General features: G+C 34.8%; 1 protein-coding gene across 15 annotated transcripts in view; it reads left to right on the plus strand.

Moving 5' to 3' along the window:
- The window catches only part of LOC131438189 (whirlin), a 282,897-nt gene extending 265,620 nt beyond the window's left edge, over nucleotides 1–17,277 (plus strand). For 14 of the 15 annotated variants that reach the window (XM_058608027.1, XM_058608039.1, XM_058608042.1 and 11 more), the window contains 3 exons: nucleotides 5,925–6,116; nucleotides 6,187–6,279; nucleotides 6,337–17,277. In XM_058608027.1, the coding sequence (XP_058464010.1) occupies nucleotides 5,925–6,116; nucleotides 6,187–6,279; nucleotides 6,337–6,465 (414 nt within the window). In that variant the 3' untranslated portion in view covers nucleotides 6,466–17,277. The remainder of the gene's footprint in view (nucleotides 1–5,924; nucleotides 6,117–6,186; nucleotides 6,280–6,336) is intronic. The other variant, XR_009230891.1, reaches the window with a different exon arrangement.
- Nucleotides 17,278–19,169: the final 1,892 nt, after the last annotated feature.

The following is a 19,169-nucleotide window of genomic DNA, read 5'->3' on the forward strand; positions in this document are numbered from 1 at the left end:
CAAATCTGGTGACACTCTTTTTGGTGGTATAGTTTCGGTGTCATTGTCTTATTTGTAACGAAAACTTTCGTTTTTTTGCCACAGCTGCAAATGCTCTGCCAAATCATAAATTTTCTTGCAAATTTGTCGGCAAAAACCAATTTAATTTTGGCTGGAACATCCCCCCGAGCCGTTGCCAAGTAAAACTTTTGACCTGGGATTTGCCTGAAGTCAGCCTTGATATTTCCGAGCACGAATTTTGGCCACACTATTTTGTTTTATGGTCCGATTTGGCTGTTTGCTAGCTTGACACGACTTGATTCCTTCCTGGAGTCGAGTTCTCCCCAAGGTACTATAGGCAGCACCGAATTTTCTGGCCAAATCACGGTCCGACAGATTAGGATTCCTCTTAATCGTCTTCAAAATCTTACCACGCAGTTTCTGGTCGACAGTTCTACTCCGACGATTGGCTTGAGGCTTCCGAATCGTCGTCAATATTTCCTTATACCGTTTGATAACGCGCCATACAGTATTTCTGGGCAATTTCAGCTGTTTAGCTAGCCTAGATGCAGACCCGATGGATTTTCCAAATAACTGTGTACAATTTTTTCCCTTCTTTCGGCTTCCATGTTGATTGTTTACAAAGTACAGTCGATTTTCGGAATGTCAAAAATCATACGTGAAGCTGACAAAATTCCCGACACGTGAGCGCCAAGAACTTCCAAATCCATCCACCAGGAGCGCCACAATATGAGCAAAATTTTGATTCCAATTCTAAATGAAGCAAGCTTTACATCAATGCCAACCAAAACCATACCGACATGGAAGATAGGTAAATAAAGTCGCGTCAAAGTAAGAATTTTGCAGAAAAAATGGTAGGAGCAAGATGCAAGATGTCAGATCAGCAGCAAGTGATGAATTTCAACTAGTGTGTGTAAAGCATTATGTTATATGTGTTTTATGCACTTAATCGGGTTGCCTGCTGGGATGTGCTCCCACATATACCAGAGTAGCTTAGTAGGTAGAGCAGGGTGGAGGCTTTAATCCTGTTTCTCTCCCTCGCAACAATATTTATATCTATCTATTTTCCCTCTCGGTCTATTTCTCGTTAACGGTGAAGAAAAATATATTTGTAGAGTGTAATAAAGAATAAAACTTGAACGGATACAGAAAATAATAATTAAAATAACAACAAATACAACGAAGAACTTGATGATGAAGTTGAAATATGATAGACTAATGAGATTAATTTAAAATAACGAATATCTAAATTATGAATGATAGTTACGAAAAATCTTAGAATTTTCTAGTTCATTGAAATATATCATGTTTTTCAATTTTTTGGGAAGAAAAAATATGAAAAAGTAAAATTTTGAAATATGAACAGGCAAACAAACTTTAATTCTTGTCAGAGCATGGCTTTTCAAACCGTGTTCAGTCGAGTATTGTCTTTGGTATCTAATTGAGTAGTGAAAAAAAATGCGACATTCAGGAAAGATATAATGGAAAAAACGCTAAAGCATAGACCTTTCCGAAGAAACTAAGAAGTCACGTGATCTAGTAAGGAAATGATATCAGGAGCATGAAAGATTACTCTTCAGTAAAAAGCAACAAAAAGCAATGAAACTCTTGACATGTGGAATGATAATAATAATAATAATATTGACAATAACAAATGGAATGAATTGAACCCAGACAGACTGTATGGAAGGCATCGCCATACCCACAACGCTATACCTGTCCCCCAGAATATAAACGGAATATGTATAAATCTGATTTGAAAAACACCGTAGGAATTAAGCAAGTGGAAAGAAAGATCGATAAAACGCATACGACAGGAACGAGGAGAAAACGAAGAAAAAGGAATTATGTGAGTAAGAAAAATAAAGAATTAGGAGAGAAAAAATAACTAGAAGAGTAAGGAGAACAAAAAAACAATGAGAACAAGACAAATAATGAGAATAAGAAGAACCGTGAGAGTAAGAAGAATAAGGAAAACGAGAAGAATAGGGAGAACAAGACGAAAAAGGTGTATAAGGAAAGAAAGGAGAGGAATGAAAACCAGTAGAATGATTAAAAAAAGGAAAATTCAAAGAATTACAAAAATAACAAGGATATGATGAACAGAAAAAGGCCAATAAGAAGAACAAGGATAGTAAGCAAAACAAGGATATTGAATATAAGATGAAAATTGTTGAAAATTAGTGAAGTTAAATGAATAATAAGGAGAATAAAGAGAATAAAAAGGATGAGAGAAATAAGGAGAATAACGAGAATAACTAGAGTAAGGAGAATAAGGAGCATAAAGAAAATACGGCGAATAAGGAAAATGATGGGAATTAGGAGAATAAGGGGAACAAAGATTATAAAAACAATGAAAAGAATAAGGAGGATCAGGAGAATCAGGAGAGTCAGGAGAGTCAGGAGAATCATGAGAATCATGAGAATCATGAGAATCATGAGAATCATGAGAATCAGGAGAATCATGAGAATCAGGAGAATCAGGAAAATCAGGAGAGTCAGAAGAATCAGAAGAATCAGGAGCATAAGAAGAGCTGTTCGATTTTCTGAATATTTTCTGAAAATAATATTCATCAATTGTGCACACATGTCAAAACACAGATAACGGACTGAAACCTGAATGAAAATTCTAATACTATGTTAATTTTTTGGCCACCTTTATCAGCTATGGGTATTGTAGTTCGTAATAAAGTAACTCTAAAGTAGAATAGTAATTTTTGTAACGGCTTGAAAACATAAAACGCCTGATGCCTCGCTATGCAATAAAACTGCAGTTACTGACGACGCTGGCTGTAGCTTCGTCGCGGTAGAGAAATTCTCATGTAGAAAAGCAGTTGATAGTTGTTATTCTAACGATGCACACTTGTAACATTTCATCAGTAAAAGCAAGCTGCCGTAGAGAAACGGAGGGCGAGAATGGAAACAACATCAATCATTATAGAAAGACAGCACATTACTATGTTTTTTTTAGTTGTCAGTTGTCAAGTTCTAACGTTCGATTCAAAAATCAGTCTAACCACTCGAAGAATTGAAAAACCTATTGCTTACTTTTATCTGTTTGGTTTTTAATTTATTTAATGTTACTCTGCTACATACTCTCATACACCTGGAACACCGATCTGTCCGTCAAATTTCACGTTTTTGTTATAACATCAGTTAAATAGAAACAATTATAAGTTCTACGTTATTTGTTGAACGAGTCACCCACTAATTTTCCTATTTCAATTTTTCTTTTCGACTGATTATTTAACAAATACATCCTGCTGTTCATATACAAACAAACAATCCCACGGCAAACGTATTAAACTCGTACACCGAAATCTTCAATTCAACAATCGAATCGCGCAATGAAACAAAAAAAAATCACAAACAAACAAACAAAACAACACCCATTCTCTCCCGTAGGATTTAGCCACAAAGTTGTCTAGAAGTTTTGATATGAAAGATGAAGGTGGATCACTGTTGGGATCCGAGGCAGGTGTCAGACGGCATCAGGTAACATTTACGGCCCTGCAAAGCCTACTACGGCGAACTGTTCGTCCTTTTGTTTTAAGTTTTCGCTTTCGTTGGTTTGATTGGCGTCATTGTGCGTAAATGAAGCAGGATAGTGAACTAGAACAAGTTTTTGCATAGTTTGCAGTTGTCCCCGCTAACCAGGTTGCTCCGAAGTGCTCAAATTTTACCTAAAAGTTTTGTTCTTATATAGTACCATTGAAAATAGTTGTACGTTCGTTCCGTATATTTACTAGTAGACTTTGCCAACGTTAGACCGCTTTCATGAAAATAAGCTGAAATAAAAAATAATAAAATAATAATAATAATATAAAAGGCCTTTTCAACTTAATTTGATTAGTTTTTCGACATCTCAAAAGATTATATGATTTATTGAATACGAAATCTTGTCATTGCAATTTCATAAAATTACCGATAACAGATTTCAATTTCTAGGTTCATCATATTTTTTTCATTCATGTTGAATTGAGCACTTTGGAAACAGCCTCTGGTTGGGAGTTGTCTGCCAGCAAGAGTGTTGTCCTTAGAACTAGTTTCAGCTGGTTGTAGCTGTATTTTTGGATGTTATTACCAATGTTCACCGGTCGTAATTCTGATCATCAGTGCTTCGTTCATGTCATGCATAAACATCAGAAAACTTTAAAAAAGATATTTGTTTCATTCTGTTATCGTTTCTTTTCCTATCTTTAGATACAGTTAACATAACTAATAGTAAAACACGGCACATTTTTCTAACTTTGATTATTTAGCACGAATAATTCGTTGGGCAGTAATTGTAGTTATGATGTTTATGATGCTAAAATTTAGTTCTGCACTAGTTTGTGAGTTTAAGTATTTTCGCGCACGCCCTGTTATGAAGTTTTAACCAATTTGACATTTGACTAGGACTAGAGTAAGCAGCTAAGTAAACCGATATTTTTATATTGCATTGTTTTTCAAAATCATTGTGTATTGTGATTGTTGTGATCATGGACAAATTTGGTACTGCGCTGCTGGTGAACTGTTGGAAATAATGGGATTAATTTTAGTTCACTACAAACCTTACTTTGTTTTCGTAATATCGGCTAAAGTTTACGCTAATATGGCTTCGGAATAAGTAATAAAACATCATATTGAAACATCCTGTTTCCCCACGATCTTTTATCCTGGTATCCCATGGTGCAAAGAACTTGATAATTCGTACTTCTTTCTCAGAATTTGTTTTACATTGTCAACATTGTGGATGACGCACTTTTCGTTCAAATTTTTGCACTTTCCTCACCTTCTGTCAAGTATTACTGAAAATGCAGCCATCGATAATACGCGTTTGTACAGTGTACACTGTACTCTCAATACCGCGCATCATTTCACTACACACTTCGAAAAAACCCTGTAATTTTACATTTTATTAGACGCAAATAAATGGAGCGTCGCAGTTCACGTAAATTTACTTGGAATTACATTTAATATTGTGTCTAAAATTGACATGAAATTCATTGAATCCTGAGGCTGCCGCGCGACTTGAACATAGAATCAATGGATCGCAAAATACGTCTGTAAATCGACAGTTCTCTGTTCAAGTCGCGGTGGTCGCGCTACCAGCATTCATTTTTTTTATTTCTATGAATTTTATGTCATGGAATTTTAGACACAATATTAAATGTAATTCCAAGTAAATTGACGAAAACTGCTACATTTGCCTAAAATATGTAAAATCACAGAGTTTTTCAAAGTGTGCATATATAATGATGTTCCGGCTGTAATGTCCATTCGACTAGCAAGTGCGACTGTCTGAATTTAAATGAATTACTTACCAGCCAAGCAGATGTGTGCTTCTATTTATTCTATGAGAAACTCTCATTAGTTTAGGTGACCTAATGAAAAGTTCACGTCGAATTCACAATGTTTTTCAATGCGCCAAAATTCCTCACAGAAGCCTGATACGATATCTAAAGTTTTAAACCAATAATCATCCCATTAGTAGAGCCGCCATGTTATTTTGCAAATTACTCGACTTTCAATCGACGAATTGTTATAAAATCGGATACAATAACTTTGCTTCCGTTCAAAGAAGCATTTGATTTAAAAATACTGATCTTTATTGTTCAATTATTATGATCGACATTGTATAATATACGGTTCCGAAACAGTTATTTTCGGTTCAGTATATTTTAATGTATGAAGTTATACACATTACTATCTTTGAATATGATTTCGATGGTAATAATATTTTATGTTAAAGATATTATATGAGATTATGTGTAGCTTAAATATTGAATACTACTCCCAAAAAAAGTTTGTCAGTTCACCAGCAGCTCGCGGAATCATTCGTACTGGAGTCCAGCGGCAATGTGTACAAAAAATCTTTTCGAACTGTGAATTCTCTGAATACTCATATCTTCTATTCCATTTTCCCTGGTCGAATAACGCAGTCGATGCAGCGGCTTCCGATGGACCAGAATGGCTCATCGATGGAGCAAAGCCAAGACCAGCCACCACATATAGTACCTGACCATAGAGGAAACCTACACATCACGGTGAAAAAATCGAAACCCATTCTTGGCATCGCGATAGAGGGCGGAGCCAACACCAAGCATCCACTGCCACGGATCATCAACATACATGTGAGTTGTTGTTGTTGTCCTTCATTGTCACTATTTTCGATGGATCTTAACGACGTTCGCCATTTTCCAGGAGCACGGGGCAGCGTACGATGCTGGTGGTCTAGAAGTAGGACAGCTGATACTGGAGGTCGACGGTAACAAAGTCGAAGGAATGCATCATCAGGTACGTAATCCGTTTAATCAAGCCCAACGAATCGATCCTATTGAAATTCTCTTTCAGGACGTCGCCCGACTGATAGCGGAGTGCTTCGCCGCACGCGACAAAAATGACATTACGTTTCTAGTAGTAGAAGCTAAAAAATCAAACCTAGAACCGAAACCAACAGCATTAATATTTTTAGAAGCATAGCATTTGCTATCCCTGCCGGCTAGCGATCCGGATAATTCTGAAGTGCCAGAAAAAGGGATCGACCTTACCGCTGATAAATTACAGTAAGTTTTATTTTCTCCTTCATTTAATTATTAGTGTCACTTCGATCTGTTCGTTTCGTTCACTAAGCCGTTTGATTTGTCCTAAACAAATATTAATGTGCTTATTTATAGTTTTCAATGTTCCTACTGTGGAAAAGATTGTGGGACTTTTGAATGGTCCCAAACATAGAATTAGTCGAATGTCCTGCAAACCTTTCCGCTGCTTAACTCTAAGTTTATTTCAAAGTCGAAAATAGCATTATGACACACAACTAAATATGACAAATTGTAAAGACTTAGCTGCAAGTAATATAAAAGGTGTTGTAATTTAGAGAGTGATATTCGTAAAAGTTTATTCGGACAAACGTTACAAATACTAAGCAAAAGATGTACAATTACACTGCCGTAATTATAGATGTTGACACTCTTGTTGAGGGAATGAGAAAAAAAGCTACTTCTCTGTCTCTCTGTTATGAATGTGCCCAGATAATTTCAAACAGCGCCGATTTTTTTTTCAATCTTTGCATAATCTACGAATAATCTACAATTTGTTTCTTTCAATGTGAAAAAAACACAATATTCGTAAAGTACTCGCGAAAACAAAACACTAATGCTGTTTTTAACTGCTTCCGTTATGAGTTTATTAGTTTCGTTCACCCAAATGTATTATTTACTATTTTCAGTTAACAAAACAAAAAAAACAATCAGCAGAAGAGAAGAAAATGAATTCTTTATTCGCGGTAATTCAGAGATATTCTAGCCGTCAGGGATGTTAAACCAGGTTATTAATAACGAACAAATAACACTACCAAACCAAGTAAAAAACTAAATAACAACTTATACAATCCGAAGAAAAGCTTACAGAGCAAATCATCATTCCACACCAAACTAGATTTTCATAGAAAACAAAACATCTCAACGAATTTAAGTGATCTAACAAACTAACATCGCGCGGGTAGGTAAATACTGATAACCTGTTCTGAGGTAACGGTTGTGTAACGGTCGCTTGACAGTTCGAAGCTGCGCGTTCCAGAATGCCAAACAAAGAATCTCAATTGCTCACTGCATTGTTGCATACGAGATAACGCTAAACAAATAATAAAGGAAGAGAAAAAAAGAAAAAGAAGAGCTACAGACGAAGCCAAGCGAACCGCGATTACTGAGAGTAATAAGTAGAAATACACAAAACAACTGCAATAACTTGTGAGTTTCAATCCAAGGAGAACAAGAAATAGAACAAAAAGCCATTTGTTATTTGTTGACTCGTGGTTAAGTGCTGTTACTATACATACTATTGTTATTAGCTAAGCTCGAGGTTTTCACCGACGATTTGCAAAATCGCATGCTGGAAAATACCGTCCCTGGTGAAATCGTAGCCGGACAGTCCATGTTCCAGATGTGTAGGCTTGTGCTGTAAACTGCGAAAAATATTTCGATTGGTAAACTACGCTTTCATTACTCGTGTGGTACTAGCGAAAACACGAGAATTTACACTCCACACACTGAACACAGGACTGGTGCACGGCAAACAAGTCTGATCGTCTGTTCCCTACGATTGAAGCGAAATCCTTCTGGTTCCTTTTGTCTTTCTCGGCTACGTTATGCCATTTTAGTTTCCAGTTCAAGAAAAATATTCTTAATTCGGTACTATTTGTGCGAGGTACCAAATACATGACAAACTTAATCAACTTAATTCAATGACATAGTTCTTTTTAATTAAACAATTTTCAATTGGATTATAACAAAAGTAACAGTAACAGTAACAGCCTAAAGTTATTGTTCCATTACTTCCTTAAGCTTTTCATTGTTTGAATGTTTACCTATTTGATTGGTTTTCAGCCTATCTACAACATTCTTCACATTCAAATTTTATCGAATCTTTTCATCGATCGAAAAGCTGATATTTTTTTGATTCAAATATTTATTTATTCTTTGTTATAATTGCTCTTTTGGCACAAGAAACCAACATGAGAAAGGTAATGATACAAGCGTGTCGTATGTTAGAGCCCCGACCAGGAAGGATTCTTAGTGTCTGTAGGATTGTACATTAGCCATGCAATTGTTCTATACGCTAGGAATAGAATGCGAAGTCTGTTGAAACAGAAGGTCAAATTTCACCAACGAAATGTAAAATTGTTATACTGGTAGTATTGAAGGCTTCTTAACTTTCAAGGACATATGGAAACTAAGAATTAGCCTAGCTTTCAGTGGGAATAATACAAAAGTGTAGAATATTTAATCGTCAGTATTAGACTAACACAATAGTATTCTCAACATTGACCATCTAGCGATTGTAAGCTAACTGGCGCACCTTCTTGAGGATGTTCTTCATTAGATTTCGCGACAGATTTATTGGAAATAAGTTTTGACACTTTCTTCCAGTATTTTCTAACTATTGGATGATTTCGTCAATGCCCAACATTCTTCAACGGGTCGAATTTTCAGACAATAACCCAATAATGTTTTTATAACGAAACTAACCCTTTCAATAGTATTCTTCCGTTTATTTCGCGTAACATCAAGACATTAAAAAGACAGTAGGTTTCTTATGGCTTCGAATCATTGGTGGAAGTATTTTTTGAAAATCTTAATTGCTATATATTTCGCTGTTCATCGAAGCAGTTGTGAAAAATGCTTCTTGCTTCGGCCTGCGCTTCTGCTTCTAATGAGTTCAAACGTTCTAACCTATTTTTACCATGAAAATTATTTGACTTCGAAGCGTTAGTTATTTGGCCACTTTCCGCACCGAAACCTTTTTCTCCTGTTCGGACTCTTTTAGTATATGTTTATCCAAACGAAAATTTGTATAACCTTTTGCTCAACTCGTTTTCGGCTTATCCTGAAAGGTTGAATTGATTTACAGATTTGTACCATTTTCCTCGGAATATTTTTCCATGTGAGCGTACAAAAGTATTTAACGTTTTTTTTTTCATTTGACTCAGCGCACTTCTTGGCCGAAGCATCCACACAAATTCCCAATTCATAGGATGTTATCAAAACATTTGAAAGTGGTACTATACGTTTGATTAGCTTATGTCCAATGAGAAAAAAGAGTTACAGTTAGCTGTAAGTGAATTATTGTTTTGAAAAAGTATAGTAAAAGTTTAACGATTCCGATACACGTACTTATTCGATTTCATACTGAAATTAATGTAAAATCTCTTTTTTGCGAAACTGATCAAGGTTGTTAAATCGAGCATTACTGAAAATGTGTGCGTGCTTATGCACATTTATTGTAAATTTAGATTGCTGGTTCTGGAGTTTAATTTTGGAGGAATTATGATAAAGACACTTGCGCGCACCAGTCCCGATATGAAAAGAATCTTTTTGTCTTACACACGATACACGCACATGCACACATACATACACATAAACGTACAGTTATCAGTCAAACTTAAACCAACCCAAAATGATATGAGTCTAAATACATTAATGCTGCGTTCTTTTTGCTAAGTAAAAAGACATATTTGATCAATGAATTGGATTGGAAGTTCTAGGAAATGATTATATTCAAAGATTTAAAGAATAACAATAATGCTGTCTGTGTAGTTGAACGCTAGGCGCAAAAAGTCTGTGTATAAGCTGAAACGTGCTTAAGTTCCGCTGTTAGCCGTTTTCATTGTTAAAAATTTTGGAAATTAGTACTTCAGAAATGCTGACAAGTAAAGCGTAGTAAGAAGGTAGGATGACAGTCGAAATATTGTTTAGTAAGTAATTCTTACTCAAAGCAAAGAATAATCAGTAAATAACATTGATCGCGTTTAATATATTGTATGTTATATGTATCAAATAGATATATCTGCTTGTGGGTTTTGAATAACACGTCGAGATTCTATACCTTCAGTCCAGTCAAAATCAAGAAATTTTTGATAAATTATCATTTTTTTGCAGGATTACTGCTTTGTCCAAGTTGACGAATAGAGGAGAGTCACTAGATTCACAAGGCAAAACATGTAAAAACGTATAATTTCACTAACTTCACAGTTAATTCGAAACAAGCACAGGATACAATTTTACATGGTCATAGATACTATATCATGTAAATACACAAGAAAATACGGCATGCTTCGATTTACGTCATGCATAACTTCAATTTTCTCCAATGTCGTTCTCATTTGACTGGCCCGGGATAGTTTCTTCAAACGTACAGTTTTCTCATAATAATCAGGTTCAAAGCTAACTGACTAACTAAAAACTAACTAATTTCAGTTCATTTGGGTTTGAAACTACACAGAAAGAAATAACGAAATTTACACGACATGTATATCAATAGTAACAAGGAATAGATATGGGTTGAATCGAAAATTTGATTGAAAACCATAATCGATGCAAACCTAATTTAATTGCATTGAATTTCCAATGAATAAAACTGTATCTTTCAATTAATGCTTAGTTTTGCGATTAAATTATATTGAAACGGACAGAAATGTAAAGTAACTTTATGTTTTCTTACCTGCTCATAATACGTGCATGAAAATAGATGTAAATAAACTGAATATTTTTATCTGTGTAGGTGGACTCAAACAAACGATTTGACAGTAATCTAGAGTTGAATATAGATTACACAGAAAAATACTTTGTTGGCTCAAATCGTTTATTAAATTAAACATAAAATAATTCGACAGGGCTCTTATTTTCAATCTATGTCGAAAGTAAGCGTCGATTTAAAATTACTGTCTCAAACATGTAAAAACCAATGCATTATAATGTAGTATTACATCGGTGATGATTTCCAATCAGTTTTTCTGTTCAAGTCGTTTTTGTGTAAATTTCATTGTTTATTTTGCAGTGGCATCATGTAAAAACGACATACGAGTGAAGAAAACTTCATTGAGCGATGAACTTCTTCAAATTGACTATCCTACCAACTTTCGGATGTTGTCCGCATAAATTTTATTGATTGTTTTATACTAGCAAACGATGCGGAAAGATGGCCCAAAGATGTAAATCATATTTAGTTTTTTATCAGTATTATTATTATTATTATTATTATTATTATTTTCTTTTGTACTCTAGAAAATTACTATAGAACATAAAAAATTACATATACCAACGACATAATTGGTTTTTGGTTATTTTTCGAGATAAGATTGAACAATTACTACCAAAATTTCATAGTAATCAATTGTCGTGATGGACTTTTAGTTCCTTTAAATATCAGTGAAAAAAATTGGTAAATTCTGAGAAAAGCAAGAGGTGCATAATGCCTCGGGGTGCGTTTTACGCCATCTTCCCTAACATTTAACTTTGCACAATTGTTTTTTGAACCGCATATCGAAAATTTTTAACGCTTGTAATAAGATACATTATGTATTTTTCAAAGAAAGTTGTAAGAATTGATAGTTATGATTGATAATTATGCAAAAATTTCACATGCATACAGCTGCATGTGCAGCTAATCCATAACCGAAGCAGAAAAAAAGTCGGTGCCGGAAAGCTCAGCTCGGTCGGATTGGCCTAATGTGGAGCAACTTTTAAAGACTATTTTATTACACTTCTTGAAATATGTATTTGTGGAGAAAAACGCCAGATTTGCGTATAAGTTCCAGTATTCTCTTCACGTTTCATTGTCATCCTACCTTATTGTTAGTTCGGAGTAGTATAACTCTAGTGTATAGTCTGGACAGGAGAAAATCCACCAGTCTGCTATCAATAGACAGTCAGAATGGCATTCCTTGTTTGTAATTCCAAAACAAACCTCCCAGTATACTCGGTTGCGTAAAATTGTCCCTATACGAATAAATTACCCTGTCCAGACTATAAACATCAGTTAGGAAAAATGCTTGATTAAATGTTAATTACACGTAATGTTTTCAACAAAAAAACAAGATTTTATCTCATCAGAATGATGCACGTTCGATTGCAACCTAACAAATACCACAACTGAAACCCACCTGGACATAGATCTTTCAGCTATACAAAACAAAAATAAACGGAAAAAACAGATACAGCTCAGAAACACCATCGAGAATATAAAAACAACAGGAGCTAGGAGATCGATATGAAAACGAGTGTGATGCAAATTTACCTTTCTAACCTATAAGCTACTGTAAAAGTATATTAACAACCTATGAATGGCTTCGCTTCCCAGTACTTGCGAGTAGCTATGAAAATATGCTGAAAAGTAGGCGTCTAATAAATAAATTCGATCTGGCTCAAAACATTGAAGCTGAAACAGAGAATAATCGAACTTGTGCTGGAAAGTAAAAATATTCGAATGTGCATAGGAGCTTCGAAAATCAATTTCAGCTGACGAGTACAGTATGGAAAAAGAATCTGTCAATAGAAACGAGTAAATCGCAATGGAATCTTATGATAATTACGTGAAGCTTCATTTGCCTACATTTATAGGAGAGCCATTAACCGAATCAACATAGTCTGATTTAGTGAACGCGAGAATTGAGAAGACGAATGAGTTAAACATACTAAACCAAGCTGTACTAAGCAGAGGATGTAAATAAACATTTGTATAAAGATAAAAAAAAAGTTAAACAAAACTAGCTAAACAAACGAATCAAAGCAGTCACAACCAATCCCAGCTGACGATGACACTCATTGTGTAAATTGAACATAAAAAAACTCATATATACTCAAACATAACTATATTTGTAGCGTTGATATAGAAACAGAAGGGGGAAAAACAAAAGCTACCTACACTCTTTCAGCAAGTCATACAAAATACAACCTATGTGACGAGAGCAAAACAACATGGTTTTTATGAATATACAAACCATGTTGATCAAAGCAAACGTAAAACTAAATGGCATGCATATATTGCAATATCACCGATTTAGTATATATACAACAAACATATTTAGATTTTTTTTTACAAATAAAATAACTGCAAAGCAACGCAAAAACGAAACAAATAGTACTCACTGTAAATTATCCATGACAAAAACTCATGTTGGTTGTAGTTATTATATTAATAATCAAGTGGAAACAAAATCCTGAAAACTAATTGATTTCGCAGAAGAGTACATTCAAAAATGTTGTGGTCCAACCTACTCCGATTCGGATGAAACTTTGCGCACGTTTTCAGTATGCCTCATCATTTATTCGTCTTAAAACTGATTTTTGAAAAGGGTTGGTGTATTTTTACATCCACTTTCCTTAAATCGTTGTAACTTGGAAAGAGTAAATTGCACGAAAATTATGTCCGAACAGGAGGAAGTCGATAGAACATTCTGAAAAGAATTAGATGCTTTTTGGCGAATTAGAAAATTAACCGAAAAAAATAAAACTAAGGACAATGTCACTTCATTTTCTAAAATTTGGAATCAAAGAGGAAAACCAGCCCTAATTACTGGCTTTTTTCGCACTCAGATGATGATGTTGGCAAATGCATGTCATTTCTGCTGTTCAACAAATCTATGATTGGAATTCAATCATTTCTTGCTTTAGACGAAAACGGACCTGCTCACGCAAAAGCTAGTGATCGCAAAACAACTAAAATGTTAGTTGTTTTTCTGAATTTGATTGGTTTGAATTTGTTACAACTAATCGATTGTTGTTTTAACTAAACTGTCATTTTTTATTTATCTTGCTGGCAGTATAGCAACTACACGCACCACAAGCAAGTAATGAAACGTTACAGTTGAGCAATGACACCCTAAGCGAAAAATGAAACGTTTCACTGAGGTGTCACTCGTGCAACTGAGCAATGACAAAATCTCAGCAAAGTTACCTGTATGCATGAAAGCCAAAAATATCTCAGTTTTTTTTAAATAAATATTTACTGAAATATGAGTTACGCTTAAATTAATAATTATTAAGCCACAAGTGGTGACTTTTCAGCCCTATTATATACATGATTTGGTTATTACCATTAAGACATTATTTGCTTCCGCTATTCTGTCATTTTTGTGTAGGGAACATTGTAAACCTACTTGTGTGTTGTGTAATGAGAAAGAGAAAATGTCTCAGTTGTTTCAACCAAATATTCAGTTATTTGAACTCAAGACGTCTATTGCAACATCTATCACCGCTTGAACAACAAAATTTTGCCTAAATAACTGCTTATAGCTTTATCACTAAACTCGCAGATTATATAGAAATGCAACAATAGATTATAATTCCCAAGAGGAAATCCACCAGCAAAATGCTCACAGGGCATTGAGAAATTTTTCCACCACTTGCGGAATGGTTCGCTGGAAGAGCTTATTCAGCATAATTCGACTGGTTCTCCTCATCAGGGGAAAGTGCGCTTAAATTGGTTTAATTGCGATTGTGACTTACTGGCAGATCTACTGTGAGCGCCGTTCGCTTCACGTTCACGAGAAATGCACTCGAACTCATTTAATATGGAGAAAATTGAACCATTATTATTCTTTTAACATTCAGAAATCGATCCCAAAGAAATATTTCACGTTTTTTTTTCATTAAAACCCTATTGTCAGTATTCATGTGATTCGCACCATGAGCAGATTTGCGCTTTGGAATTTTGTCTCTTGTTAGTGCCATCTTAATGACTGTAAGCGTGTAATGACGCAGACAATTTTAGTGCTTTACGTTCGCCAGATTCCAGCGAGAGAACCAATAGGAAGACTTTTTTGGTGCACCATTCGAAGAAAACTAATCCAGCCTCTGGCGGTTTCTCTTTCGCAAATATCCTCGACCTGTTTCTCGTTGGCCGTGATGAAAAATAGAAACTAGTTCAAAACAGCAGAAGCATCACATTCGTGGCCCGAGTACACGAACTTTTAGCCATGAAGGAATTTGAACAATTCGTTTCTTCTAAGAATCCCGGTAAAACTAAAGGGTGATTTTTTGGTATCTTTTTGGCAACATTGTTTTTGACAGATCATGCGTGAATCGTGTCTTGTGTCATTGTTCAGATTGATCTATAATTTAATAATGAATAATAGTCTATATTTAAATCATTAATGTCTATATTTTAATCACGAAGTTGAAGGAAGATCAAGTGTGTCAAAATTTGACTTTGCGCATGAGACATCTAAAGCGAGGCCCGGCCAACATTTGCATGATATTATCTTCAAATTTCTCATTTTTTAGAAATTTTTTTAAATTAAATCTTATACCTCGTAAAAATCACCCTTCAATTGGTATTTTCTCCAAATGAATTATTGGAGTCAGTCAATTTTAATTTAAGCTGCGACCGAACAAGTTCATCACTCTTTTTTGCCCCGCCTTATTTGATTGTGTATTAGGATATGTGTGACATGAATAGGCGTACTAGAGTATAGTTGTTCCGTTACTATTCTGGTACCAAAAAGTGAAAATTTTCACAATTCACTAATGAGAACGATTTTCGAAATTCTGAAGTGTGACGGTAGTGTGTTAATTTTATTCGTTTTCACATCTACCAGTTATTCAGTTAGCCTCTTGTATGATTTACTAATTCTGGAATACGCGTTCAACTTTTTATTCGCCTTTCTCATCTTCTTCGAAATCGTTATTATGCAAACTAACAGTTTACGAGTTACAAATACTTGAAACTTTTGTGCAAAAATACATTTGCCGTTTTAGATACAAAAAAAAAAACATTTTCCATCTAGAGTCGAAATGGAAAACAAATGGTTTGTCACATTGCAGACGTGTTCGAAGTTTCCTCCAAATTAGAGCAAATCGATCCTTTTCTGTTTGGAATTTCCCGGAAATAAAATTTTGTAATTACGTGGGTCTCATTCAAGCTTACCAGAGCAGAACCATCCTCAACTTTGTGAGCATGTTATTTTTTATGTCCGAAAACATGAGCTTCTCATATACCCGTCCCCAAACTAATTTTGATAATTTACGAAACAAATTTTTATTTTCTATTGTTATCATATCCGCACATCATAGAAAAGTGTAGCTCAATTAAATATTTACCTTCACCTTTATTTGACATTTGAAGGGCCAAATTGACTCCACTTGCATATTAATATAACAACTATACCACTGACATGTTACATTGAAAAATCATTTGTCAAGAGCAAAACTGCAAAAACTGAACAATTGGTTAACAAAATTCGAATCACGGAAACTTTCTTTTTTTTTCGTCCTCTATTTTATACCGTCTGCCATAGGTCCTAATCGAAACAAATCGATACGCTGGAAGAGATTTTTAAAGCATACTCCAGATAAATTCTAATCGAAACATACTCCAATCGATATTGTTATTGAAGAAAAAAACAGTAAGATGTTACGTTACGAGTTCTCTGTGTAATGCATATTTCCCGATGTTCGGTTTTCTCCTATTCGGCTTTGTACGCGATCTGAGCAAAGTATTGTTGTTATTGATTGAATTCGGTAGCCTGCGGAAAATAAAGTAAACATTTTTAATGAAAGCCATTTTGCTTCAAACTTAAGCAGCCAATCATTCACAATTGCCATGCATACGGAATATTCGAAAGTTTCCAACCTAAAACTGAATGAACAAAAAAAGAATTACGAGTAATCGATGCGAGAAAGAGTGATGTGAATGAAAGCGTTATAAAGAGAGAAATGTAAGGAATATCGTCACATACTACACACTATTATTACATGTGAAGTCGATAAAGCTGACATACAGAGAAGAAATCGTTAAGTTTTTCAATTATTGAATCATTGTAATTATTATACATATATATATTGTAAACAAATTGCCACTGATAAAGTTTTTACTGAAGCTAGAGAAAAGAGTACGCGAAGAGCTAAAAAATAAACAATATTGAAACTATTATCAGTTAACAAAGAAAAGAGCAGAAATCAGCTAACAAAAGAGAAAAGCGATATAAGAAAAAAAAGTATTACCAAAGCGAAACTGAAACGTGATGTGAAGTTTACTAGTTCGTATTTTGATAAATCACTGTCACTTGGTGAAGGGCAGACCCCCACTCTATTGTTGCCATGGATCAGGGTTATCTCATCGAAAATCATTTCTCCAAAAACCGTTTCGTCGAAAGCCATCTCATCGTAAAGATCATTTCGTCGAATCATACAATTGTCTGAAGTAAGTCCACTAGTGTGATAGCCGTTTGCTAATGATATTTGTAGATTTTGTTCATTTGAAAACTGGTGATACTAATTATTCATTTTCTTTCGTATCTCTTTTGAATACATATGAGCATTTTTTCGCATTTTGCCTTTCTATATAGAAAGGTATTAGAATTGTTGAAAAATACGACTCTCTAATGGATCCTCGGAGACCTGTAGTGTTATATACCATTCGACTCAGCTTGACGAGATCGGAAAATGTCTGTGTGTGTTTGTGTGTGCACTTTTCAAAGATTTTTTTTACCACTTAATTTCCTCAAAGATAGCTGGGCCGATTTCAACGAGCTTAGGCTTTGCCGACTTTAAAAAGTCTTGGCTCATTTGAAAGCTACTATTGAATTATGGACCAAGTTCGCAGATCAAATGGCTAGCACATCCAGTTCCGGAGATATAATGGTGCAAGTGACATAAGGGACAAAACGTGTTGTTTTCTTACCGTTGAATTTTCTCAGAGGTGGCTTAACCGATTTCAACAAGATTAGGTTCGCTTGAAAGCTACTACTCATTGATCAAGTTTGAAGCTCAAATGGCTGTCACCTCTGGTTCCGAAGTTATAATTATATAAGTAACGTAAACGACAAAATGTGTTCTTTTTTACCACTCCATTTTCTCAGAGATGGTTTAGTCGATTTCAACAAGTATTGGCTCATTCCAAAAATACTATTGAATAATGAACTAAGTTTGAAGATCAAATGGATTCCAGTAATATAATGGTATAAGTGACGTAATCGACAAACCGCACGTTTTTCATTGGCTGAATTTTCATTGGCTGAATTTTCATTGGCTGAATGACTCAACAAATTTTGATAAACTTAGGCCTATTTGAAAGCAAACAATGTCAATCAAATTTGGGAGGGTAATGACAAACATTTCCGTTTCGAGAGATGCAATGTTATATGTGACGTAACCGACAAATCCCAGTATTTTCCAATGCAACAACATTTCTCGAAGATAAAAGAATCGGTTTCGAAAGACTGAGTCTCGTTTGAAAACCACACAGGTTATTTGATAAGCTCACAGTACTAAAATTTTACAGTCCAGCAGTTTTTTTTAGGTCGAGTAGTTAAATTTACCTAATACTTCGGCTCATTGCAAAGTTTGACGGATGAAAAGTTACTTAGGTTTATTTTACAATGGAAAAAAATTATATCAAGTGGTATGATAATTTCAATGAAATTAGAATTTTTCGCAAGATTCTTTTCAGTGTCGGAAAGTAACTATCGAGTTGTCAAAAATAACCATGCTTTCAAGCAGGGTCATTTTTGACAGTGACAAAATAACCGCTCGACTGTCAAATTTCAACTAGAAGTTGAAATAATTCGCGAGATGGTCCACAGTAGAGAAGGGCAATTCGTTCAAAAGGTTCAAAAGAACTAGTTCTTTTGAAAGAAGGAATGACCAATAGTTCTTTTTTTTGAAAACGGTAGTTCTTTAGTTTTTTTTTTTTTTTCAAATAAAATTTTTATTAGGCTCATTTGCTTTAGCTTAACGTGGCCGATTGTCTTGTTGTTAGGGAGAGAGAAAGGAATGCCGTATTACGGGGCGGCATACTCCCCAGTTAGTAAGGGGACATAGGGAGGGTGGGACCTACACAGTATTGAATTGAAATTTGAATACATCATTGGTTTGTGGCATACATCTTTTAGACACATTTTGCGTTCGATG

The sequence above is a fragment of the Malaya genurostris genome, chromosome 3 (assembly GCF_030247185.1).
Source record: "Malaya genurostris strain Urasoe2022 chromosome 3, Malgen_1.1, whole genome shotgun sequence".
NCBI lineage: Eukaryota > Metazoa > Arthropoda > Insecta > Diptera > Culicidae > Malaya > Malaya genurostris.